The 27,526-nt window shown below is 36.1% G+C and overlaps 1 protein-coding gene across 3 annotated transcripts in view; it reads right to left on the reverse strand.

Annotated features, from left to right (window-relative positions):
- Window positions 1-27,526, reverse strand: part of cno (adherens junction formation factor afadin) — a 148,239-nt gene that overhangs the window by 24,608 nt on the left and 96,105 nt on the right. For all 3 annotated transcript variants that reach the window (XM_089101622.1, XM_089101608.1, XM_089101615.1), the window contains 6 exons: window positions 23,255-23,543; window positions 19,238-19,383; window positions 15,743-16,299; window positions 9,198-9,472; window positions 5,248-5,388; window positions 2,376-2,515 (listed from right to left, as the gene is read on the reverse strand). In XM_089101622.1, coding sequence (XP_088957748.1) covers window positions 2,376-2,515; window positions 5,248-5,388; window positions 9,198-9,472; window positions 15,743-16,299; window positions 19,238-19,383; window positions 23,255-23,543 — 1,548 coding nt within the window. The remainder of the gene's footprint in view (window positions 1-2,375; window positions 2,516-5,247; window positions 5,389-9,197; window positions 9,473-15,742; window positions 16,300-19,237; window positions 19,384-23,254; window positions 23,544-27,526) is intronic.

A 27,526-nucleotide genomic window follows, 5' to 3' on the forward strand; every position in this document is an offset into this window, starting at 1 on the left:
AGGAAAGAAGTGACATTCTTTTTTTTCTTTTTTTAAAACAAAGAAAATAAGGATAATTCAAGAAAAATATTAGATACAATTAGAATTTTACTAAAATTGAGTTTAGGTCAATAAATATGAGTTTGGTAACAACTGCACCGCCATTCGTATTGCCTCTGAAAGTAGAAGACTACATATTCCAATTTTCAGTACTTCGGTCAAAATTATTGTTAAGCAGCGCAAAATGGCAGAATTCAGACTTTTTTTGTGGCAAGATCTCTTTTCTTATTTGAAACGACGACTAGAGCTTCAAATTTCCGTTCGAACAATATGAAGTCTTAGACATAATTTCTATTCAAGGCACTACCAACAGAGGTTGCGAGCCACCTATTCTTAGGAATAAATGAGTCGTAATTTAAAAAAAAATAGTTTTTTTTTCGCCGAGGTCTCTCGTCATTTTTATGCACAAGTTTTATGCAAATCTTTTGAAGTAGGCAAAATTTCACTCAAAAGCAGAAACCCCGCTTTTTCTATTCACTGTTTCGTAACATATTTAAAGACGGGACAAGGAGTTGGGGACTATTCAAACCAAAAGTGGAAGAAGAAAATTAATAATTTTTTTTGTCTTTATCTTAGAAGGTACTATTTTGTTTTCAGTGAATTATACACGAAATCTGACTAATCTACACGCATCTGCTTCCGTGTTTATCGTTATAAAAAAGAGAGAAAAAATGCTGATGGAAGCATGAAGTTGAAACTTAAAACGAATAAAGAATATTGTCTCACAGAGTATGCAGCATATATCCCATAAACTAGTGCAAAAAACCAAATGACGATACTTCCCTATTTGCAAGATTATGCAAAACTAACGCATGATTTTGTGTCAAATCCAATGTAATGTATTCCGTAAGCTCAAAGACACTGTCGAGAAAGTCTCCCTGCCTGTAAAAACATAATATTGGCATAGGAAAGTTTTTTTCCTATAGTTCAAAAGTTCGTTGAAAAGTCTATTATCAAAAACTGCTTCTTCCTTGAAGATTAATTTTAAAATAACGTTTCCCAAGCAAACAATTTGTGAAAGAAAAGCAAATAGCGATATTAAAACCTAAAACGAGCAAAAATTACTATGCATTACTAAGTGAAACCGGAAACGAACAGAAATCGGAATGAATAATAAAATTAAACTAGAAAATAACAGATATTACAATGAATGAATAAGAGAACCCGAAAAAAAAAGAAACTAAAATGAATAATCAAGCCAAACTTAAAAATAACGGAAATTACTATGAATGAATAAATGGAACCTATACCAAAGAGAAATTAAATTGAATAACGAAGTCAAACTTAAAACAGAAATAAATTTGTCCACGTGAGAGTGGGGATGCCTCTCCCTCAAATATCTTAAAGGCAAGAGTGATAATTGCATGGTAATGTCATACATAGTAGCATGTTATAAAAGGATGCTATATGAGAGCACAGCATTTTCTGCTGGAGAACAGGAACATTGGATTACTATTTAAACTTGGGTAGTTTTTGAAAATTTTCGATTTTTTTTTATGTGATACCGCATCTACAGAATTCCACAGCTTGGTCTTGGATCTATTTTGCACCAAGTCAGGACTTGGCTCGTTTTCCGCTGAGTCAGAAAATAGCACGTATCCATATCAGGTCACCAAAATTTCGCAACTCAGACTTATCTAATTATTGCATCGACTCAGGAACCAGGGCTTGACGACACTAAAAATGATGAAGCGTTTATCAATAACTAACGACATAACTAAGCTTTGAAAAAAAAAGAAATCAGACTGGCATTATTTTTATTATCAAAGAATTGTGAGGAAACACACTTCCTTTTTGACCTGTTTTGGATGTTGTGATAGCAAAGATGACCTAGAAGAAATGAAACTATCGACTTTGAAGGCACATTGGGTATATTTTGCCAATTGCCTGACGTCAATACATTAAAACAAATGAAGTCCTCTTTCCTGAAAAATGTCTACAATGACACATTTTGGCATATGGGTATTTCAGATGCCCCTTAAACAGCAAACCATAAAGCCAGATTTATCAGATGCCTTAATTTACTCTGAAGAAATATGGAGTTTGATAGTGCCAACTATGACCTGCTTTTCGCTGCATTATCGGGGTTTTCATCAATGGTCACTTTCCGCTGCTTAGAAAGCAAATCTATGTTAATAACAAAGGTGAAAAATATGCATTCATTGTCTTTTGATTCTTGTGCTCAGCATTGTCTTGCGAATAAAGAACTTCTTGAGGACAAAAATTGCACTTATTGAATAGTATTTTCTATGCGAATAATTTTCTTTCGTCTTGATAGACCTTTAGAGAAAGGTTAACTAAACAGCTATAAGACAATCTAAAATGCAAAAATTTACCTGTCCTGGGTGATTCCACACAAGCTCTGCCCGTCAACACTTAGAAGCTGGTCACCAGCTTGAAGGCGTCCGTCGACATCAGCTGAACCACCTTTGACAACGGATTTTATATAGATCCCAAGTCGATCTTGACCTTGTCCCTAGAAGAGCAGAATTTTCTTTTTAATTTTTTTTTTCGAAGGGTATAATGTATATAAAATGGATAAATAAAATCAAATTAGTTATAGAAAAGAAAAGCAAAGAACAGTCTTCATTAGCTGAAAATCGAGAATCCAAATACTTCCAGTAAATAGCGATACTTTCTTTTCTTTACTTTATTAAATAAAAAAAAACAAGTTTTTTAAACTGAAAGTAAGGAGCGACATTAAAACTTAAAACGAACAGAAATTATTCCGTATATGAAAGGGACTGTCCCCTCCTCAACGCTTCGCTCTTTACGCTAAAGTTTTTTATTGTTTTAAAAAATAAAGTTGTTAAAAAAAGTCAAACTTTAGCTTAAAGAGCGAGGTGCTGAGGAGGGGACAGCCCCTTTCATATACGGAATAATTTCTGTTCGTTTTAAGTTTTAATGTCGCTCCTTACTTTCAGTTTAAAAAACTTGTTTTTTTTATTTAATTCCTGATCGTTTTTTAGTTAATGAAGCTTTTATTTTGGCTCACCGTCTTTGAATAAGTAAACAAAATTTGCATAAATTTTTTTTTCTTTTGCTAAATGGATGTCTCTAAATTTCGTTATGACGTAATTTACAAATTAACTTACGTAACTAACTTCTATATTCGTATATTTTTATTCTGGCAAAAAATACAAAGTTGTAGATTTTTGCAGATATGAGCTTGAAACCTATGTAATAGGGTTTTCTGATACGCTGAATCTTACGGTGTGATTTTCATTAAAATTCTTTCACTTGTAGGGGATGTTTCCCCCTCTTTAAAAAATCAGGTAAATTTTCTCAGGCTCGTAGCCTTTGATGAGTAATACTAAACTTAATAAAATTTATATATTTAGAATCAGCATTATAAACCTATTCTTTTGATACATTTATTGACATCAAAATTCCGTTTTTAAAAGTTTCGATTACAATTGAGCCATATCACTTGTTTGTTTTTTGTTGTTTTTTTTGTTGTTTTTTTTCGTATACGTTATTACGTATATGAGGAGGTTCTTCTCTTACTGAATACCATACTCTTTATGTTAGAAGTGAAAAAAAAAATTAATTCACAAAGCCCTGAATCACAAAGGTTGTTTAAATAGAATAAATATCTCTTTTGAAGGGACAAAAAAAACTTCTGCTTAATGAGCGAGGTATTTACTTGGAGGAGAACCCCCTCATATACGTTATAATTTCTGTTCGTTTTAAGTTCTAATGTTGCTTCTTATTTTCAGTTGAAAAAACTTGTTTTTTTAAAATTTAATTTCTGATCGTTTTTTTAAATAATGCTTGGAAATCTGGCGCCCCATTAAGAGGAAGTTCCATGGCCCCACCTAAATGTTCTCCATGGAAAATTTCTTCCATGTATACTTCTCCTCCAGCCCCCCCCCCCTCCAGAAGTAAACACTTCCTGAAAATATCGAAATCCGTCCCAATAACCAATCAATAATGCTGACAAGTCCGGCGCCCCCTTCAGGGCAATTTCCCTTCCCCCGTGAAAACTTCCTTCAAGGACAGATCCTCCAACATAACCCCCAACCCCCCCCCTCCCACTACCAGAAAAAAACCCTCCTGAAAACTTCTGTATGCTTCCCAATAATCAAAACTATATGTTAACATTGGGTAAAGTTCATAACTTTTAGCCCTCCTTCCGGGAACTTCGGGGGATTAAGTCATCCTAAAAGACATAGTTATCATATTTTCGACCATGCTGAACAAAATGGCTATCTCAAAATTTTGATCGGGTGACTTTGGGAAAACAATAAGCGTGGGAGGGGGCCTTGTTGCCCTCCATTTTTTTGGTCACTTAAAAAGGGCACTAGAATTTTTAATTTTCGTTCCAATGAGCCCTCCCACGATATTTTAGGACCACTGGGTCGATACGATCACCCCTGGGAAAAAAAACAAAAAAAAAATAAAAAAAGACCCATCCGTGATCTTTATTATGGCAAAAAATGCAAAATTCCACATTTTTGTAGATAGGAGCTTGAAACCTCAAAAGTAGGGTTTTCTGATACGCTGAATATGATGGTGTGATTTTCATTAAGGTTCTATATTTTTTAGGGGGTCTTTCCCCCTTTTTTTGAAAATCAGCCAAATTTTCTCAGGCACGTAACTTTTGATGGGTAGCACAAAACTTGATGAAAGTTATATATTTGAAATCAGCATTGAAATCTGATTCTTTTGATGTATCTATTGGTATCAAAAACCCGTTTTCTAGAGTTTCGGTTACCATTGAGCCGGGTCGCTCCTTTCTTACTTACAGTTCGTTACCACGAACTGTTTGATAAATCTAAAAAAAAAGATCTAATTCTAGATGCCCTACAGTTTTAAAACAAATTACAATGTTAAAATTATAAAATCCCTTCCGATCATGAATATAGGCATAAAGAATTAATTGAAAAATAATTTCCTCGGGTGAATAGCTGAAATTCAATCTTTTTCAAAAAGAAAACTAGAGCTGTTGTAAAGAAAGGTAGACTGTACAAAAATTATTTTTGATCTAACTTATCTGAATAAGTCAGCCAGAATATTTATTTTTGACATTATACCCTAACATGGAGAGGAGAATATATTTACTCCTTCCTTAAATATACATAGTTAGGCTTAACCGCATACCTCAATTTTGTCACCCCTCTCCTCCGTTAAAGAAGAATGTGACCTATGTATAATATTAAGGTCCCAACAAGTCACCAAAGCAAAGGAACAATATTGAATACATACCCTAGCGGCAACGATGCTTAAGCCCATTGACTCGTTGACTTTTCGAAGTTGTATACTAATCGTTTCTAATTGCCCAGCTGGTACTTGCTTCTGAGAGTCAGTTCCACCAGATTGAACACTCTGTGTACTCGGGCTCCGAGCCTACAAAACAAACATTAAAGGTTACCTTCATATTATTGATAGAATTATTTTTCCTCACTTCAAAATATTCACGGGTTTACTTCCTTTTTTAATAAGGTTTTTCATGTTCTCCAGATATATTACTTCACGAAACACCTGGTTTTTCTTTCAGTATGAGAGTTGACAACTGTTTTCCAGCGAGGAACTTTCAATAAAATACACATACGAGCAACAAACTACGAAGTACATGTACCCTAATAGTAAATAAAAATACGCCATGATTATATTTTGAATATACTATATACCGTATTGCCGTTTATTACCATTAATTTACCGTTTTCTCTGGTCCGTAAAACTTATCTTCTTCTTTTTTTTTCTTTTTTTTTAGCAGTATGGAAAAACGATGCGTGAAAAAACATGTGGCGAAATACAGATTTGAGGGCTTGATCTTGGAGCCTGATTTAAGAGCATTTCACTCATTTATCGTTCAAAATATCCACCTTCATTTTAGTGTAGCTGAATGCGTCTAAAAGCCGTCCAAGCTTTTCGGAAAGGGTTTTCCAGAACTAACACCAGTCATTACATGATCATTCAAGCCGAATCAGACCAGGTCATTTCAACCGAAATCAGCCCCGTGGCGAAAGATTTTCACCCTTTTTGATTTTATTTTTCATTTTGTTAGTTTCTTTCCTCGCTGAGTTTCAAAAATAAAAATTAATAACTTCAGAAAATGTAATAGAAAAAGTACAAACGCTAATGGATGCAGATGACCATGTGACGTTAGTAAGAATGACCCTTGATCTGAAGAAGTCCAAGGAATCGATTCAAAAGATCTTGACTATGGATTTGGTGCTTCCCAAGAAATCTACTCCCTGGGTTATACACATTCTGACCAGTGAGCAAAATAAAAATCGAATCGACTGGTAGACGATATTTGTTCCAAGCTATTGGGGTCACAGACCCATGAAAATGGTAACCACCGGAAACAAAGCTTGGTTCTACAGTCTCGTCTCAAGTTGCTCCTCTCCAATCCTTACACCGTCACAACACCCCATCGCACACTGCCGACGCCATGGGCAGTGCAACCCAGAAGAAAGGCTTAAGGCTTTTAGACCCCACACCTGACTCCACAGACTTGTCCCAATGTGCTGTTTGACTATTTTTAAAGATGAAAGAGCTCCTAAGAGAGAAACACGTTGAAAGTCGCGAAGATCTAATCAAAGGACTTAGCAGATTAATAGACTGACCTAGATCAATATTTTGGTAGGAGCTATAACTGTTTGAACAGGATCTGGCCAGAAATGCATCGATATGGAAAGATCAAGTTGTACGACATTCTGATGCTTTTTTGTTCAGTCAAGGCATGTAATACATAGTAAAAAAAATAACACAAGCCTGTTTTTATTTAACATTGCGAACTTCTCGGTAGGCACTTTTATGTTTGATATAATGATAAAACTATTTTATTGACTTTTCCTACAATATCAAGGCATTGTAAAAAGTGTCTATACAGTAGCATGTACAAAAATGTAAAACAAAAAAGGTGCACTTCTTAATACATCTTATGCATTACGACAATCCAGTGCTATTGCTAAAACTCGCATTGATATTGCGTGCTACATAACAATATACTCGTCAAAGCCAACGACCTTAATTATCTTATTGCGTAGCAGTATTTAAAAAAACTCAAGATTGTTTAAGTATTTTAGCCTATTATTTGACTATGAAAACAAACATTCTTTATGATATTCAAACACTTGTTTAAGAGTCAACTTGTCCATCGCTTACTAATTGAATGTAAAACATTTGGCTATGTATATATTTTCCTTGCTCTAAAGAGCATTATATGTAGTAGCCAGAGGTGATCCTAGGCAAAATATCGAGAGGGGGAGAGGGTTATGTCTACAAATTTTTAGCAAATGATTAAAAAAAACTAAACAAATGCTTTTAGTGAATATCATATAGACCAAGATCGACACCTCGGTAAAATAGCAGAAACAAACGTAGTCATTATGTATACAAGAACATCAAACGATTTGAGATGGTCTTGAGGCTAAAGGAATTAGACACAAATATATCATCGTGTCCAAGAAAGGTGTACCTCATGTTTTAGTAATTTTACGGGGGAAAGTTGTAGCTTCATTTCGGAGTATAAAAAATCAAACGATTTAAGAAAGTCTTAAGCTACAAGCACAAAACATAAATAAGCATACATATTTGTCGTACACAAAAGAAAACTGCATACCTCATGCCTTAGCGTTTTTGCGTGAGAAAGTGGCAGGTTAATTTTAGCATGTAAAACATCAAAAGATTTGGGATAGTCTCTAAGTTAGAGGTACTAAACATGCATACACATACTCATATACCGTGTCCAAAAGGAAATTGCATATTTCATGCTCTGGTGATTTTGTGGGAAAAAGTTATATGTTCATTTTAGTACGTAAAACACCATATTGAGATCATCTATAAGCTAGAGATAAACATAAATAAACATACTTTTACCGTCTTGCCCAAAGAAAGGGTACGTCTCATATTTTATTCGTTTTACTGGAGAAAGTTGCAGCTTTATTTTGGCATATAAAACAACAGACGATTTGAGATAGTCTTTAAGTCAAGGGTATTGAAATCTTTTTGTTGCAATCAAGGGGGAGAATCTTCCTTACTATGTGACCCTCTTACAGGTTGAAAATTCAATCCAAACCCAGTACTTATAATGCTTCAATTCAGTACTTACATAACGTAACAAGGCTCTTAAAATGGGCCCAAAATTTCAGCAATATATCAGAAAAATCATAAATTTAGATTTTTTTTTTTTTAAGTTGATATGCTTCTTTAAAATCTTAATTTATTCCAAGAGTATCGAGGCAAGAAAATAAAGCAAGAGTTTTTCCTGTGCCAAATAAGTTGACAAAACATGAAGAATATACACCCAACTTGGGTAGAATTAATCCTGCTCAAACTGCTTCTGAACAAATTATAACTGATTTATTTCGCTTCTTCCATTGCGTCGACCGTACCGTGGATCTACCTCATCCTATATCCCAAGCTCATTTTAAATAATTCAATTTTTCTTTTTGTTATTAACAAGGTAGATCACAATTGTCACATAAGCATTCTCGTTTTGACAGGGAGAGGGGCAAAAGTTGAAAAACATTTTTTTTAGAATCAATATTATAAGGCTTCATCATTGCCATACATTCTTGTCTTCAAGAGAAAGGAGCAAACACTCAGTCAGCCCTCACCTGGACAAATTAAGGATAGCACAAAAAAAAAAATCTGTCGTTTTTTAAATACTGACTTGGGATTTTTCGTCATTCACCATCTTGCCTGTAGGCAGTGTGGGGGATAATATCTGTGAGGGGGGGGATTAATGTTTTTTTTACCTGCCATTTTAAGACCAAATATACGAATCAGTGAAGTTTTTTTTTTCTTTTCTTTTTTAGGAGAAATAGTCTTCTTACCACCATTTTTATGACCAATTAATGAGTTCTCTCTCAGGTTTGCTAAAATCAAAGTTAGGAAAATCAGGACGCTGTATCAGCCGTGAGAATTAAATGAATATGAGTTGAAAAAAGGAAGTTTTCCTGTTCAACCCTTTCCTTAATTTACATACGAAACGGGGAGGGATACTTTAACCCTACTCTCAACTTCAAAATGAGGAGCCAGAATGCTTAAAGTTCACGATATATTACACCCCCTTCCTTAATCATCCCCAGAAGATTCATCAAGTTCAAGCCCATTCATGCTCGGGTCGAGCCCGGGTAAAGCATACTAGCCAAAACCACCACTGGCAAATGTATATGCTGCTTCAGAAAAAATAGTGAACTTACTGCGGTCTGCTGATTCAGCATTGGCTGAGCTGCCACTTGTTGTTGTGGTTCACCAAGATATATTGTCCAAATGCCTATAGCAGTTGGCTGAGGAGTTAGTCTGCAAAGACCTCCCTGTTGTAAAGGACCTAAACAATCAACAAGTCCAGAAGGCACTCCTCTGACTACGTCACAAGAATAGCCATCGTCCGGAAGGAGGAACTGGACTGGCAGATGAGGGTCTTCATCTAGTCTAATGGCACGACCATCAGCTCTTGCTACTTCATCGACCGTGCCTACAAAAGTCATTATTTAGAATTGGCCGAGACTAAACTATACGAAAATTACAACACCCAAAACAACAATAAAGCCCTCTTTTCTTTTTTTACTTTGAAACAAACGGTAAAAGCTTGAGAATCAGTTCTAAGAATAGTACAGTTCTAGGAATCTCTGCTAAAAAATAATAAATAAATAAAGAAATATACATATATATAAAAAACACAATTCTGACACTATTTTACAAGAACTCATTTCAACATTCATATGGTACTGGATTGTTTGAAAAAAAAAAACTTCCTTGAGAAATAACAATTGTTGAACATGCTTAAAAAAAGAAACACAAGAAAAAATAATCAAAGAAATTAAAGAAATCGTGGAAGAAAAGAAATTAAAGAAATCGTGGAAGAAAAGAAATTGAAAATGCGTAAAAAAAAAACCATCAAAACTTGAAACTCAATGTAGTACTAATTATGAATTGAAAGCATCTAATACACCAACATCAACAACTGTTTGATGGGAAAGCAAAACGTCTTCTAAAGAAACAATGAGAAGTAAATAGCAGAAGAAGGAAAAATGAAACCATCTTCAACCCACAAGCCAAAAATTGATTGATGGTATAAAAGATATATATTTATTAGAAAAATTCTCAATGCAGGAAACTGCACCCACAAAGAGATATTTTTAAAAACAAGTAAACGCAGTAAATCTTGTACACTATGGAAAATACCATATTTTTTCTTATTTTTCTTTGAAAATAATTTATCAACTAGAATGTTTCTATATTGAAAATTAACTCTTCAGTTAAGCCGGCTTTTCCAGGTATATTTAGTGTTTTCATTGTTTTGGCATTGTTCTTGATTGTAGTCACATGAGAAAAAAAAAAATTGCTATACAGTCTCAACTGGATTTACAAATATCTCTGACGGATCAGTATTCATCGGTCATTCAGAGCGATAACATATATTAGTTTAAAACAGTTTAAAATAGTTCATAACGACGGGGAGAAGTTAGCCACGTCCCCCCCCCCCCCAGCATAGCAGCGTCTCCGGATTAAGATTGATTTCTTTGACAACTGAGGAAGAGAGCGCTACAAAGCTGTGTCCCAGGCTAAAGCGGGACGCAACGAATAGACTCTACTGCAGGAGAATATTGCTGGCAGAGAATAAGGTAGGCAATCTTATTTATCTTGAATAACCAAGCAGAAATGGAGGGGAGCCAGATTCAGCCACTTCAACTTCCAGATGCATCAGATCCAGAAACTATTTCTCAGTTTATGCGTGAAATAAATTTCAAACTGGATTTGACCCCACAGCTCTCAATCACCTCATCCGGTATAGAATCACAAAGAGACATTTTTAGTAAACAGCTAGATACAACAAAATCAAACATTTCAAGTGACCTAGCGGAAATGAGGAATAAACTCAGGGAATCTACACTAAAAATTGACTCATTGAAGGCAGAAATAAAGCGCTATAACCTCATGTTTTACAATTACCGTGTGACTGGTTCGTCCCTGTCAAATTTGAAGGGAGCTATGTGAGTTTCTTAGCTGGAACCTCCCACACCTACAGATTTCTCAGAAGGAGATAAAGAAAGTTTCCCGCCTGAGATCAGGCCGTGTAACACATAAGTTCCACGACATAGAAATCTGAAATGAGGTTCTCACGAAAGGCCTTGTGTTGAAACAGAATGGTATAGAGGTTGCTCCGCACTCTATGTATGAGTGCGAGACAAGACAAAATTTAAAGTCAAAGCTGTCCCGAGCCCTTGTAAAAGGTCGAAATGCGTGGCTCAAAGGCGATAGGCTTATCATTAAATGTAAAATGTACACATACGATCGTGAACGTCAGAGAGTGAAATAGTTTAATGTAAGCCACCCAATGAGATCCCCTTATTCAGCACAATGTCAGTCAAAGATCAGGGGCATAAATGCCACTAATGTGAATGAAAATAACCAGAACCAGAGCTCAGTGCAGAATTGCCCTTCAGATCTGTTGGACTTATCTGGTAATGAAAGTGACACAACCACGATAGTTGAAAGAAACAGCAACTTGCCGAAAACAGTAGGAACAGGGAAAGGTCGTAAAAGCAGCGAGATTTGCCCCGTCGATAATATTTACAGTCGCACCGCTAGAAATGTACGGAAAAGAGATGACAAGCCATTGAAATGCTAGGTTAGTGGTGGGAGTTGGCAATCAAGTCTCAGACAATTCACACGCCTGTTCATGCAACTGCAGGGGTATCAATCATGGCAGTACAGAGGTATTAATAGGACTAGGAGCAACAATTATTACCGGTTAGCTTTCCCTCCGAGGGATTATAGAGCTCAATAGGCAAGGCCATACAGAAACCCTGAAGTTTGTATCTTGGAAAGTACAGGGTATAAAAAACAAGTTAAGTTCTGTGGAAAGTGAGTTGTCAAATTTTGACTTGCAGCATTAGCAGAAACCTGGCATTGCCCTAGGAAAGCTCCATAAGTAGAAGGTTTCAATGTGGAAAGTGTATCTTGAGAGTTAGCTTTGAACAATCGTTATTTCGGAGGCCTTGTAGTGTTGATAAAAGATGAGTCTTTCAAAAGTTATACAAAGTTGAAAAGTAAATCAGAAAATGTTATTTGGATTAGATTAGAATGTTTAGATAGACTGTGTATTGTAATAGGATCGATTTATATTTCGCCTCAAAATAGCTCCTACTGAAATGAAGATACGTGGAATTTATTGGTAAAAGGAAAAGAAGAAAAAAGAGCGCATTTTGAAAATAATAGATTAATATTAATGGGTGATTTTAATGCTTATACCATTGATGAAGTTGAATTAAAAGATGTGTTAACTCCAGGTATTCCGTCAGCAGTTCCAGCCGTCTACAGGATTCCCAGATGAAAAAAGAAGAATAAATCAATGGGGAAGAAGGTTGCTGACACTATGCGCATAATCGGGTTTGATGATTGGTAATGGAAGTTTTGGAAAGAATAAAAATCGGGGTCAGTTTACCTGCGTATCTGGGGCTAAAGCAAGTTTTATTGATTATGTTTTGGTGGATATTCGCGGGGATCCGAATGACCTTGTCCGAATGTGGATGTGCTTAAGTTAGTAGGATCGGACCATCTACTGGTATTTTTAGAAATTAGATCAAGGATTGCTCCCCACAGGAGAGATATTTCAAGGGAAAATCGTATTTATAATGATAAAGTTAGACGTCAGATGCCTAGAAAATGGTCTATAGAGGAAAATATTAAATTAAGCGAAGCGTTTTCAGATGATGATGTAGCTATGAGGCTAAGTTAATTAGAGAAGATAACTAACCAAGATAGAGATAGAAGAGTTCACGGAGATTTTACATAAAATAGCAGGCCCGGTTCTAGGAAATAAAGGAGTTTGTAAGGATTTAGAATTTTTTGATGAGGAATGTATAATAAAAAAAATTAGAATTGATTAAAAAATTGGAGATTTTGAGGGAAGAGGAAAATAGGCTTAGACTAGTAACGAGGTCTAAAAATGTTCGCCGGGAGTATAAACGCCTTTTAAAACAGAAGAAGAGACTGGCTATTCAAAAAGGTAAGGAGGAGCTGATCCAGTTTTATGAAAAGAGCCATATGCGGTCTTTCTGGAGAAAGATAAAAAAAAGAGGTCTCGCCAGCCCAGCCAAAAGTGCCTGATCCGAAAACATGGCCGATATACTACAACGACGCGGTCCAGGAAAACTATTCGTTTGATTGCTGGTTCAGCGACGAATAGAGAAGGAGATCAGCCTCCCATTGAAAGAACACGATTATACTCTGATAAAACCCGCATCGAAAGAAGAAATGGAAGAATGCATAAGCGCCATGGTAGGTGGATCAGTACCTGGTAGCGATGGGGTCCCAACTAAGATCTTGAAACAATTCCGACTTCTATTTATGCCCATCTTCTTGGCTATCTTCAACTCAGTTCTGGATTCTGGAGCATAGTCCTTATTCTGGAAAACATCTTTGATCCTCCCTCTTTAAAAAAGGAGACCCAAGGGACCACAGCAATTATTAACCGATTCCTTTAATGCATGGTCTTAGCAAAATATTACAGAGTACTAGATTTTAGATTAGTTCATTCGTTAGAAAAACATATGATTTTGAAGGAGGGGGGCAAGGTTTTGAGATGGATGTAACGCTATTGATTGGGTTTTAGTGCTACAGGCGCTTGTATAGAAATTGCAAAAGGGAAGAATAGGTTGTACGTTGCATTTTTAGATCTAGACAAGGCCTTCGACAATATTGATAGGATTCTCTTTTGCTTAGAACTGTTAAAGGTAGGCTTACCAAGACTTTTCGTTAGGATATTAGCTGATATGCATAGAAAGACATTTGGTATAGTTAAAGTTTTAGGGTAGGGATTATCGTCGCCGTTTGAAATTAGAAAATGAGTAAAACAGGGTAGCAGTATTTCGCATAGGTTGTTCACGTTGTATATAAATGATATTCTTGACCATTTTTAAAAAGTATGGGCCCCTCCGGTGTCACTAGGGAACCTGACATTATCTCTGTTGCTTTTTGCTGATGATGCGGTGGTGATAGGCAAGTCACCAGAGGAGTTCCAAATCTTATTGAGTATATTAGAAGAATATTTAGATAGAAAGAAACTAGTGTTGAATATAAAAAAGACTGAGATTGTGGTTTTTAGAGGAATTCATGTGAATAATGATGTTCAAAAAGTAGAATTTTATTATAAAGGTGAAAAAATAAAAGAGAGCAAAAAATTTTAAATATTTGGGAGTAGGCCTAACACTTTCAGCAAAAGGAGGATGGAAAGATCATGTAAAAGAGATGATTAAGAGAGGGAAAGCAGTTTCAGCTGCCATTTTACGTAATTCAAGGCTTTCAAGTATAAAAGATCTAAAAATGCATAAATATGTTTTCAATTCTAAAGTTTTACCTACTATCCATTACGGAGCTGAACTCTGGGGGTATAACCGACAGCACAATTGGAATTATTTCAGCTGCAACACTACATAAGATCAATTGGTATTCACGTAACGACCCACGGTCAGGTAAAAAAAAGAGACCAAAGATTATTTATCTTAATAACGAATAAATTAGCACAAATGATCCGGAATTGGCTGAGAGTTCAAAGTCTCCTAGAGGATAGGTTAGCAAAAGTAGATTATCTGGAGAAGCTACGGTCGAAACGTAAAAGATCGTGGCCGTATCAAATAAAAACTGTTTTAGATGGAATAGGAGTATCTTATATTGAGAACCAGGGGCTAAGGACTCTTAGATAAGGACAAGCCGTGTTTGGCTAAGATTATAGAAAGAATAAAAGACCAGGATGTCCAAATGTGGACCCAGGCAGTTAAAACATCTGAGACATTGAAGTTTTATTCCCAATTAAAAGAGATATTTGGATTTGAATATTGTTATAAACTAGGATTAGCGGGGGAGACATTAAGGACTTGTTTTCGGATCCGAGCGAATTGCCTGCCACTAAAAAATAGAAAGAGTATTTGAAAAAAAAAGGATGGCCCCAGATGCAGATGTAATCTAGGTATTGTTGATGAGGCCTATATTCTCGCCGAGTGCCAGCAACTTTCTCTTTTAAGGGGAAAGTATTTTGAGGGTCGTAACTTGGAGTTCCCGGGGATCCTGCAAACGACTGTAAAAAGGGCAATCAACAGTTATGTAAATATGTAAATGAACCGTTGACATCAATGAGTGAAACTTGATATTTATGTTATTTTTCTTGTGGAGTGTATTTAAGAATACTGTGCTGTATGGCCTGTTTTTTTGGCTTATAATAAATTATTATTATTATTAAAAGTACAGCAACTTGGCATTTTTCGCTAGAATGGCAATTGAAAAGTGTAAAACAAGCATTATTCTGCTAAACTATTAACGAAGCATTTATTTTGATAGCTTGTAGTACTTCTGTGTAAATACATATCTACAAGAGAGTACAAGAACTATTAATTATTCTGGCATAAATACTAGTGTTCAACTAATGTGGCTTTTCCCCATTTGTACAGATAAATACATTTCCGTTTATTCTCTAGTTTAGAATACAATTATCTTACTTCAAATGGCTGTTCACATGCATGTTGTTCTTCCAAAAACTATGGGGGAGGATTAGCTGAAATAGCCAAAAAAAAGTAGTATATGTGAATTAGATGAAAGTGTGAAAAAACTAAAGATAACGAGACTTCAAGGACACGCATGTGCCCTTCCAGAGCCCCCCTCCCGCGGGACATTTTTGGCTTTTCTTTGGAATTACACATGCAAAGTTCCAAATATGTACCAATAAATAATTAACGCCACTACTTACTCTCGGCAACTTTAGCAACAGTTTCAACAATATCCGTGGGAATTCTAGGTTCATTGGGCGCAGGCTGATATCTTCTAAGCAGTGCACGAAGCTGAAGCGAATTCAATCTAAAACAATCGGCACAAACTGTTGCTAGCTCTTCTGGAGTATTTTTCGGCGCTTGCAGTAAGTGCGCCGCGTGACTAATCCTTGCCATATGGCATTCAGCTGCGAGTTCAAGTCCTTGCCTTTCAGCCCATAGGGATAACCTTTTAAGCCGTCTAAGCAATAGCTGTCCCCAGTGTCTGGAGCAAAGAGGGGCATTGGCAGGCGTGCCTCTAATATCAGCACCAACTAGCCGGTTAAATAACCACATATTTATGAAATGAAACAAATGAGAAAAAAGTTGGATTGTCAAGGCAGCATTAACTCGGCATCGTCGTAGTAAACCCATACACGAAGAGAGAACGGAAAGGAGCTGATTTGTGGGGGCTTCATCGTCAGGCCCTTCTTCACGATCCACAAGCATAGCCGGCATGGCACTTGTCAGTTCGGACTGAATGTACGAAATTAGATTCCTAAAACGTAAAGAAAACGTAAATTAATAATGATAACAATGATTTATTTAAAGTCATATCATACGAGACTCGTGGACTAAACGGAAAAAGAAAAGAAGAACAAGAAACTAAACTAAACATTAAAATAAAACTGAAGATAAAAAAAAAACAAATAATTAAACACTTACAACTAACAGCGCGAACAACAATTATGGCAAAGACGACTGACAAGGCAGTGGTGGTACCCTAGCCTAAGTCAAGCATCTTCTACAAGGTTCATACACAGTCTGTGGAAAAAAAAGCAGTGGTATCTACTGCTGCAACTACTACTAACAACTCACAGCAGCATTAAACCGCCTCAGGCCAACACAGCTACGAAAGCTCCTCCCTTAGCCCAATCCATTCAAAGCTTCCCTCTTTACACCCTCCCAAAAAGTTGCCTTTTTCTTAAATCTTTCCTAACGAATATCACCCAACCCTATTCTGGAATTTTCGTTAGGCCGACAAGGACCACCTTTGGAAGTCAGTAGCTAAATACTTTCGAATAAGTCTTGTATTTCGGTACGAAGGAGGCAAAAGACAAGAGACTTGCAATAATACCTGCAATCATAATAACTTGTACAAATTCGTTTCGAATCCCAAGACTTTAGAAGACGACGAAAACCCGTGCAAATCAAAACAGCATGATCACAGATTTTAAAGAACATTTTTCACAACTTTGGTATAACCAAGCTTTAGCTTAATAGTAATGTCACTAGTAGCACGAGATCAGATAGTACTCATGGTATAACAGACACTTATCCTAAAACAAAGAATACATTCAATCCTAGGAATCGAAAAAACGCCGAATTGAAACCATTCTGAATTACTATTACCATTAAAAGCAAGAAACTTAGATTTGTAAGCATTAAAATAAAGGGCAATATTCCAAAAATCAGAAACAATGGATTTTACTGAGCAAGCAAGCCCAAACTCAGTACGGCCAATCAGAAGCAGTCCATCTGTATATGCCAGATACGATATATCAGAAAGCCCTAGGAAACAAGCAGCAGAAATTTTAAATAACACCGATCAATACGAGGATTAAAAATGGGGGGGAGAACCTTTTCTTGCGTTACTTCGCAGTCGACGGGGATAAGACTAAAAAACAAATTACCATTTAGCTCCAAACGAATATAAAAATGGGAATACCAGAAACGTAAGACATCTTACTGAAGGATTTCTCTTCGTTGGCATAAAGCATTCCAGACTCGAGTGTGACATGCAAAATCCAATACCTTAAACAGGTTTAGCGTTGCTAAAAACAGAAAGCGATGACTTCAATAGGCGTCTTTCAGGAGACCTGACAAAGCTCTATGATCGTGTTGACAATCAAGCCCAGATCTAAAGCCGATCTGATAATCATCACTTAGGGAAGGCTCAGCATTATAAGGCAATGCAAATATAGAAAAAGCTTACTTCATCGTGCAAGCAGCCGTTTCAAGTCTATACGAGTTGCACGAAACTGGGTCTTTTCCTCTTTTTCGAAGTGAAACCACACCACCCATAAAACCAGTACCAACCAGCTATAAACACGCAGCATCGGAAAAAAATTCTGATGATGTAAAACTAAATCAAGCAATTTAGGTACTAAATTAGAAATTCTGATACCATCAGAATCAACTGATTTTGATTTCAAGCGTTTAGCATCTTTCAAAATACCGTACTTTTAAATTGGAATCCCAAGTCGCTGGCTCACACGGCGCGATAACATTTTCTCAAGCAAACCGTAAAAACGGTTATGAGTAGTCAACTTTGGGAAAAAATTATTTAGTAGCGTTTAATACAAGGTGGACGAGTTACATCAATAGAGCTTGTCTCCGAAGCTTAGCTGAGTTGATCACTCTTCCACTCTTTTTCACTTTTTTGGGAAGTTTCACCGCAGAAACGAACAGCACAAAGGTGACGCTTATATTCAAGTTTTGTTTTTTTGTCTAAAATCATACACAATACCACGGGCCAGTCGACATTAAATAGCCCAATTATTTGGCAAGAATTTAGCTATGTTCTTAACTTTCTTTACGAACAGGATTACATTTCATTTCATTAGCACCTAATTTCAAGGGATTTATTCACGGTAGTTCTAGAATAAGCTCATGGGCGCTGTTAGGAGATAACATTGTGATTCCGGAGAGCGGTCAGAGTGTTTTTCCTTAAAAAAATTTTTAACGTTCCAATTTCCTCCACTTCTAACTCCAACCTTGTTACTAGAATCTGGTTAAAAAATCAGACTTTTCTCTACATTCTGGGATTAGTCTGAAATGTTGCCCTTCTTCATATTCGACAAAAAAAGATCTTGTAATGATTAACTAGAGTAAGGAAAAGAGTAATAAAGGTACAGCGATCAAAACACAAACAGAGTTAAGAACAGAATAAAATTTAAAGATACTCCTATCGCACGTTTGGTTTATATGAGCAAGTGAGAAGCCGAGTAAACCTTCCCCCCTAAACAAAATACAATCGAAAACTTCGACCGGCTCTTAGCAGCTCATATAAATTGATATTGTAAACTATAGTGGTGTAAGATAATAAAATAGGCAAATAAGCTGTTCATATGCGATGGATTCGATTCGGGATGTCGATGCAAAAATACTAAATACATCAAAGTCTAGGGCCTATGCTTTGATACATTTAGTTTGGGCTGGTTTGCCGTAGACTCTAAGGCAGACCCAACTGCAATGACAAAAAAGAAAAATACAAGGGATTTGTATGTTCAAGTCAGTAAAGTTCGATAAGACATGAGTTCAATAAGACAGTTCAACCAATTTGAAGTGATCGGCAGGAAAAGTTCAAATAACGAAGAAGTTAAAGAGCAACAAAAAAAATTTCGCCATTTATTATTTACATTAAGGAAACACACGCTAACGTAATGAAGTGACCCCGCATACCCCAATCGAGACATATATCCAAAAAAAAATACCTGAAGGAAGCTTCGACTGCTTCCGCCAAAAGATCTTGAGCATCCAAAGAGAATGCAGAGATATGCCTATCCGTTTTTAGAAAATGAAGCAATTCACTAGCGTTTGCCATCCAAAAAGCTTGAGAGTGGATGTCGCTATACCTCTCCTGAAATAAAATCAAACTAATAAGCTTCCTCCTTCTCTTTTTTCCTTTTTTTTATCAGTAGTCAAAGCGTAGCCACGGTTGCGTTAATTAAGATTGTATCAACGTGATAAGATTTTAATTATCATAGTCATAGTCAACCTTGATTCTAGCTTTGGATTCATTGAAATGAAGACTCACAATTGAATGTATTTTATATCAAGGACTTTAAATTTTACAAATAATTTGATAATTTACCGCTTGATGTCTCACAAGCAAAGGAGAAATTAGGGAGTTTTCTTTTCTATTTTGTCATTTTATTTTGCCCTTAACAAAACTTACTTATGTTATATAACGCTGAAATACAGCAGAATTAAATCTGACACCACGCTATAAATTTCTATCTACGTAAATTATGTCCTAGAAACAACTCCAGGGAGGACAAATAGAAGATTGGTTGAACACAGTCAGGTTGGACTGCAAAAGTGTAGGTCGCTCCAGAATGTTTAGCCAACTCAATAGCCACATTTTTGGAGCAGCTATCCATATATTCCTCAATATTATCGATGCAAATGTTGAAAATCGTCGGTGCTGGCGTAGGATGGAAACGCCTGATTTTTCAAGCGAAGGGTTGGTACCCCCCAACGCTGCCATGTTTGACGTCCCTGTTCTAAGAAAGCGTAGCTTTCAGATCAAAGGTAAAGAAAGTAAAGAAATTAAGGCTAAAGAGTAGGAGTAAGCTAAAAGAGCAGGAGTAGGAATAAGGATTAAAAAACGTATTTGTTATTATCTATTCATATTATTATACAAGCTACATATTGCAATATACTTGATATAATAATCAAGATCTATATATGCGTACGACGCAATTTCAAATAGGGATTAATCAAGAAAAATGTAGCAAGAGATTTTTGAATCTTGATTTGTAATTGCCATTTAATCATAACGAAACAAAATTCCAAAAAAGATCCTGATAAGGCACGTGACAATGACAATCCAGCTTTTATTGATGAGCGAAATAGGAGATGGAGGCATATTACAAAGGAGAGGAAGTTTTACTCAAATTTACAGTAAGAATCACCCATAAATTCCAACTATTAGTCAGCCATTAAAGACATATCTCTTAAAATACGGAGCAGCACAAGCGACAGTGTTTATCGGACTGGACTTGGACCTTCTAAAGTGACAACAAACACCTTAGCTACTAATTCACAAAAAAAAAAAAATAACTGACATTAAACAGACCCTTCTTTTGTAAGTGAATGAAAAAGTAATGACGTCTAACCCTCGCAAAAATTCTATCGATTAAGCACGCCCAAGATCACAACTGTAGCTGTTGGTAATATTTTTCAATTATCAAAATCCGCTTGATGAATACATTTTGATACTCTAAGGCCCTTTCGCCACTTTCCCTACAAAGTCCTTAGCAGGTGTAGACTATAAAAAGGCACTATTTAGAGCTTAGTTGTTGCTTCCTTGCAAGTTCATTGGGATTCAACGACTCCTTCTCGTAGATAAGACTAAGACAAGCTATTACACTCTCCCCCTCTCCCAGAGAGGTTGAATCAATTCTGAGCTTTTAAAAGTCCTGAGCTGGAATTCCTGTCTCAATTCAATTGCAATTCAACCGAACAGCACGACTACGATACTAGGGCCCGACTGATATGGATTTTTGGGGTCCGATACCGATATATCGGTATCGGCCCGATACGATACGATATAATTTGCGAATAAATTCCCCTCCGAGATAAAAACCTTACCTAAGGTTTAAACCTCACAGTCTCTGCCCATATTCATACTCACAGTTTTGTCTCTGGTCTATTACACACCAAAGAACAGCCACAATAATTCACTTTGAAGTTCCAAAATTGGGCGATTTACAAGAATTGATTTATTGTCTTTGCCTTTTCTGATCAGCAGCTTCTGAGCACACAAAAGAAATAGCCCATATTTGCGGAAGTGACAAATAAGAAAAAATTTTTATCAAAGAAGCTGGTTGTGTTACATAAACACAAATACGTGAAAATCTGATTCAGAGAAGTGTAGGATTTTTATTTAAATTGATTATTCAAAATCAAAATTTCAATAGTTGGACTTTGAATTTCAATCATCCACAGATTAATGAGCAAACTTTACATTTATATGATATGGTCTCTTACTAATGAATCCATGCTAGGCACATCGGATACAGGGGTGTAGACTAGACTTTTAAGTTTGGAGGAGAAATTTAAAGAATATGTCGACAAAATCGTCCAGTATGCTGACAAACATGGACACATAAGCTAAATCTCCAAGGTATATAGGTAAATTTTCCAAGGTGCTGGCATGCGGTTGCGACACCTTGGAACCTCCCCCCACCTTACAAAACCCCCACTCCCCCTTAGCTGCACCCCTGACTGGATATCATGGTTTATCCGATTGAATCTTGGGATTTTTCACTCACGCAAGTGAACATTCATTAAACAGAAACGGTATGGTTTATTGAATTATTTTTAGCTGTTTTGGTGGAAGATGTACGTTCTTGAAGTCACCATACATTTAGAACATTGCCGCACCAGGTGTGTATTGACAACAAATATACTTTGACTCATCTCTGCTGCTCTCTCCACCATGGTCAGACTTAGCTGGTGGATCCACCCCCAATGACTGAACGAGCAAAATCACCTGAGGAAATCTGGTACCATCTTCTGGACAAGTTGCGCATAAAAAAATATATCGGCCGATAACCAATATTTTTTCCCGATATCCGATAATGACACTGACTCTCATGCCGGCCCGATAATATCGGTCGGACCCTATAAAATACTAAATTTTACTTCATATCAAGTTCGGTCAATGTATAACAACCCCTTTCTGCTATGTCTACGTGTCCAAATGAAAAAGTTTTCTCTCTATTTTTTTGGAAAAAAAACTGGAGACTACAAAGCAATGGTGCTGCGCTGCAACACCATTAACTCCAGAATAGTATTTTTTATTCTTCCTAGACCACTTAAATTGAATATATACAAATTAGAAGCTGGTAGTAAAGATACAAAAAAGAATTAGAGAAAAAAATTTTGAGGCAGTGAAAAATACCTGGAATTTTTTTTTATGTCGACCGTCAAAATTTGAAAATGCATAAGAATTAGTGGCATTGTTTGTTTTTTCGTTGTATTTTTATTTTTTAGTTCTGAAATATATAAAAAGCTAATATTTCTATATGGCATTTTCAAAAACAAAATTTTTTAGTTATTTTTACAAAAAATCTTTGATTACTCTACCCCTCCTTTCGGCTCTTAGGCATTCTAGAACATATCAAATTCCTTTGATTAGTTGTGATGAGCTAGTTAGCTTGAGGTTGACAAGGTTAGCTTGATATGATGGAACATGAGGAATAAATTATGTTGATTTTTTTCCTTTTTTTTTGTGTATCCATATTGTGATGACCTTCCGTGCCTCACTTGCCAAGCCTTTTTTGTACTTTTTAATTAACCAGTTTTTTTTTTTTTTTTTTTTTTTTTTTTTTTTTTTTTTTTGTCAAATAAAACCGTCGATTGCCTGACAGTATACCCCAAATTTATGTATCGAGATATATTGCAAGATTGCCAAGCAGCTAGGGAAAACAGATCAAAGACCAATAAAATTTCAAACAAATAAACAGATACATATTATCAAATAGAGATATATCATCAAGAAGTAAAAAAAGAACTGAGCAGACCATAACAAATAAATATTACGAAATATGTGTAATATGTTTCCATATATTATTTTCAAAAATCAATACCACATTAAAAAATATCTTTAGCAAAAAGTTTTAAGTCGCGATACAGTAGCAAGAAGCTACAGTAATAAATAACGCAAGAAATAGCTTTGAAAAATAAAACTGAAATAAACGAAGAGCAGAATGATAACTAACTTGAATAACAGCTTGTATCATGGCACCAACTCGACTAAGTGTGTGCGTCAGCTTTTGGGCTCGCTCAATTGGAGTTAAATCAGGCCTAAAATGGGTTGATGCTCTATATCGCGCTACAAGATACAATGCATAAGTAGAGGCCAGCTTAAACTGAGTAACATTCACATCTAGGTCAGTGATCAGCGCATACAGAAATGCATCTTCAGTTTCTTCTCGAAGCTCCAGAACGGCAGGTAATATCGGATCTTGTCCTGGAGGCTTGGGATAACTCTCCATACCACTTGGTACCCTAAAGATTTAACAACAAAACTATGAACACTGATATTATAAAAAGCGTGAAAACAAGAACATTATAGGTTTTCCAACCTAATCTACAGCACAGGCTTTATGTACCGCATTTCTTCAGAAGAGTGGTTATGTAATACATTAATCTGGTATATATGTTCACATTCTATTTAGCTTGGATACCTCTGCGAGTACCTAGACAATTCTTGAGATTTTTTTTTAATTTGCACCTCAAAAAGTTTTACAAAGTTTTTGCTTCAAAAAGTTTTACAAAAAAAATTGTAATAGTTTTAATCTGGTAATGATACAGTTGCACATCGCCAGTCAGTGTTGAGAAGTACTTGTAGTACTAGTTAAGGACCAAAGTGTAGTAGTTTGGTTTTACTTAATTACATTTTCTCTGAATACTTAACACGTAATTATGTAACTAAGTAATTGAGGTCCACATGGGCCAAAACGTACTTGAGAATCATCATATACTTTCGCAAGTACCTTATGGTAAGGTCGACTTAACTTGGGTTTTGTTCAAACGTTATATATTTTCAAAAGAAAATCCATCATCAGAAAATTCAAAACTGTACAAATATTCAAATTTGAAATAAGCAGGGCATCACAAAAACTACCATTTATCCTATAGTAGATTACGATGGGTACTAAAAAGCTGCATGAAAAAACTACCCAAGCAAGGCTAATAAGGACCAAATAAACTTAACAGCAAACTTTCATCAGCATCTACGGCTAGGTACTAGTACGAGTAGAATAGCCTCTGTTTTGAACGTTTTAGAATGTAAAAAGGCCGAATGTTAGAGATTCTGATAACGGGAGGTCAGCTTTTTTGTCACTTGATAGATTTTATGCGTTTTCGGAGGACAAAAGGGAATCGGAGGACCGAACCCGGCAGTTAACTCCAGTTTAAACAAAATTGGGATAGAGTGCCTCCGGATCCTGGAAGACAAACACAGGAAGCTTGTTGTTCTTAAGGACCACACTTACGTCCGCCAGGTTTTCATAAAATACAGTTTTGTGTTTGCCGCCTTCAGCTCCTGTTGAAAGCTTTTTTTTTAACTGCAGATGTCACTCTACCTAAGAACATATCTGTTGAAAAAAAAACTAGTTTGAGTGCTTGGAAATGCTTATAGCAACTACTTAGCACTAAGCATGGGCACTGTTTCTGTTTTTTGTTTCTGTTCTGTTTTCAAAGTACCTGTTTCTCTTCTGTTAATACAAAAAAAAAAAAAAAAAAAAAAAAAAAAAAAAAAAAAAAAAAAAAACAGAAACAGATTACCTGTTTTTTATTTGCCTGTTCTGTTTCTGTTTTTGTAATAGCTATTTTGTTCGGTTTCTGTTTTTTTTCCTACCTGTTTTTCTTCTGTTCCCGATTTTATTTTAGTGATAAGAGAATGAAATATTCGAGAATTTCCAACTTTAAAATAGAGTTTTAAATCATCATTTGAAATTGTGAAGAAGCGTGGTTACGCTTCATACAATTTTTAGAATTGGAATGTAAGTAAAATGATGGAACTCAGTGTATCTAATTTATCAAATAGTGCTACTATATTGTTTCAGCTAGGCAGAATTAGGGCCTAGAAGTCAGATGAGAGTAGGTATGTATGTAAATAGGAGGACGGTAAAGGTGTAGTTTAGTTCCACTAAAACAACTTATTTCTTATTGTAAATTAATCAGTAAATTGAGCAAAGTTGCACAGATACTGTCCAGGAGACAAACGACCATTCTTTATTTCCGATCGATCAAAACAAGCTGCTCTACCGAAGCTCTGCTGCAAAGCCCTAAGGACAAATTGCAACTTTCTGTGTTTGATAAGCCAGATATGAAACAGCTTATTTAAAAAACAACATGGGACTTGAAAGCGCCATCCTGGGAAACTATCTATCATCACATAAATGATGCTGCCAGAAAAAAAGTTAAGCAGAAGGCTGCTTTAACGTCTGCCACTAAGACTAGGTTGACTTGCGACTGCTGGTCTGCAAAAGGATCTGGTTTTATAGGTATCACTGCCTATTACCCGAGGAATATGACATATGAGCAGAGGTTGCACCACAGTGTTTCACATTTCAAGAGGCTTAATCATTCTCATATAACTACTAACATCCTTCCAGCAATCCAAGTTGCAATCAGGAAGTTTTCACTGACAGATAAGATGTTCTGCATTGTGACTCTAGACTATGAGCACTTTCCTGAACTTCATGTTTTGAATATTGTCTTCATTAATCTGTTATACGCGCTTGACTTTGATCCACTCAAAACTTAGCCAATGACATCCCTGATGAAGATTGCTTGGAATCCTTTGATAAAGTCGAAGAAGTCGATCCAACTGGTGAAAATTATTCTGACGGCCTTTCTCTTCCTTGTTCTGAAAACTCCGCAAGTAAAGATACTTTTGCTGAAGACTTTTGCGGATGAAACTGATGCAGTGTCTACGGAAAAGGGTGGGGAAAGTAATGGAGAAGAACAGTGGGGAGCTGGGGGTCTGTCAGAAAACGATGTTGTAGCACAGGCTACCAGAAGACACTTTACACTTGCTCAAACACTGAAAAAACTGCAAAAATTATTTAGAAAACTAATAGTTTCCATTGCTAGCACGGTAACTTTAAAATATGTTGTAAAGAGAGTGGCCTTCGTTCTCGTATCCCTCTTGACATGAAAGTGCGATGGAATAGAACATTGGAAATGATTGAGCTACAAAATACTTAGGTAGTCTGGAAATAGTTTTTTTACATTTGACGAATGTAACAATTTTAATAGGAGTCCCTTTCTTATGTCTAATGGCTAGACTGTACTAGAATCTGCTACTACCGTGCTTTCTCCCATGCACGATACCACTGTAATGGTAAATTCTTCTTACATATCCAACTGGCAGTCGAGCATACATAGTCTTAGAAGGGCCAAAGCTTTTTTTGTAATACTAGAGCCGGGGATAGTCCCATTGCTGCACCCCTCAAAGAATTCATAGTCCCTGAGTAAAAAAAGTACTTTGTGACAAGCCTTGATTTTGCAATTCATCTTTTCCAAAAGGCAGTTTATCTGGATCCTTCAATATTTGAAAGGTTGTCACTTGTGGATTGTTCTCTGGTCCCTCAATCTTTGACCCCAGTACTATAGGATATATTAAGTAATGGTGCAGAAACCGCAAGAGAGCCCACTCCAACTCGCCTTTGTACTGCTGAAGTCCTTGAGGCTATGATAGAATCCAGTGAGGTAAGCTGGTTCCAATCGTTTTTGGATACAACAGGCTTCAAAATCATAAGACGCTCCTGCAGCGTAAGCAGCTCTGCCGTAAATCCCTTAAAATCTTTTGAGGAGAAATTGGTAGTCTATCTTTCAGAGTGACGTAGAGCTTTCCCGTAAGCTTTTTCTTTTTTTATTAATTTGCATAAATACAGTAGTACGAATTTATATAAATCCTGGGGAGGGGAGCAAAAAAGTGAATTTTTTCTTAAATTATACCTTTGAAATATTGGCAGATCCAGAGATTCTGGAGAGGGGGGGGGGGTCGGCTAAGAAATAAAATTAGTATTCTTAGATTGTGTAATTATAGTTAATTATAGTCGAGGGTGTCACTGCCCCTTTTTCTTTTGGAATGGGCCATGAAAACGTACCTACGTACTCAAAAGCATGCCCGCTCCTATTCTTAAAATAAAAGTATGAAGAAGTAACAATTTATATGATAGAGCAAGGGTATGAGTTGGAGAAATTATTTTTTGCCGCAAAGCCATGGAAATTTTCAAAATAAGTTATCAAAAAGTGTAATTGTCCTTATATTTCCAGCCCTTTGAAAAGCCTATTTAAGAGAAGAGAATACTTGAAGAAAGTATTATGTAGCAAAGAGTCTAAGTTTCTTTGAAATTCGGAATTTGAGAAATTTCACTTTACTTATTTACTTAAGACTGAATTTGGTGGAGGTTCTAAAACAATATTTTCTAGCGCGAAGTGCCGTAAAAATATGCGATGTACCCTTAAACCAGTAA

The sequence above is a fragment of the Artemia sp. Qi Xiang Cuo genome, chromosome 2 (genome assembly GCF_049724085.1).
Source record: "Artemia sp. Qi Xiang Cuo chromosome 2, ASM4972408v1, whole genome shotgun sequence".
In the NCBI taxonomy this organism is placed as follows: domain Eukaryota; kingdom Metazoa; phylum Arthropoda; class Branchiopoda; order Anostraca; family Artemiidae; genus Artemia; species Artemia sp. Qi Xiang Cuo.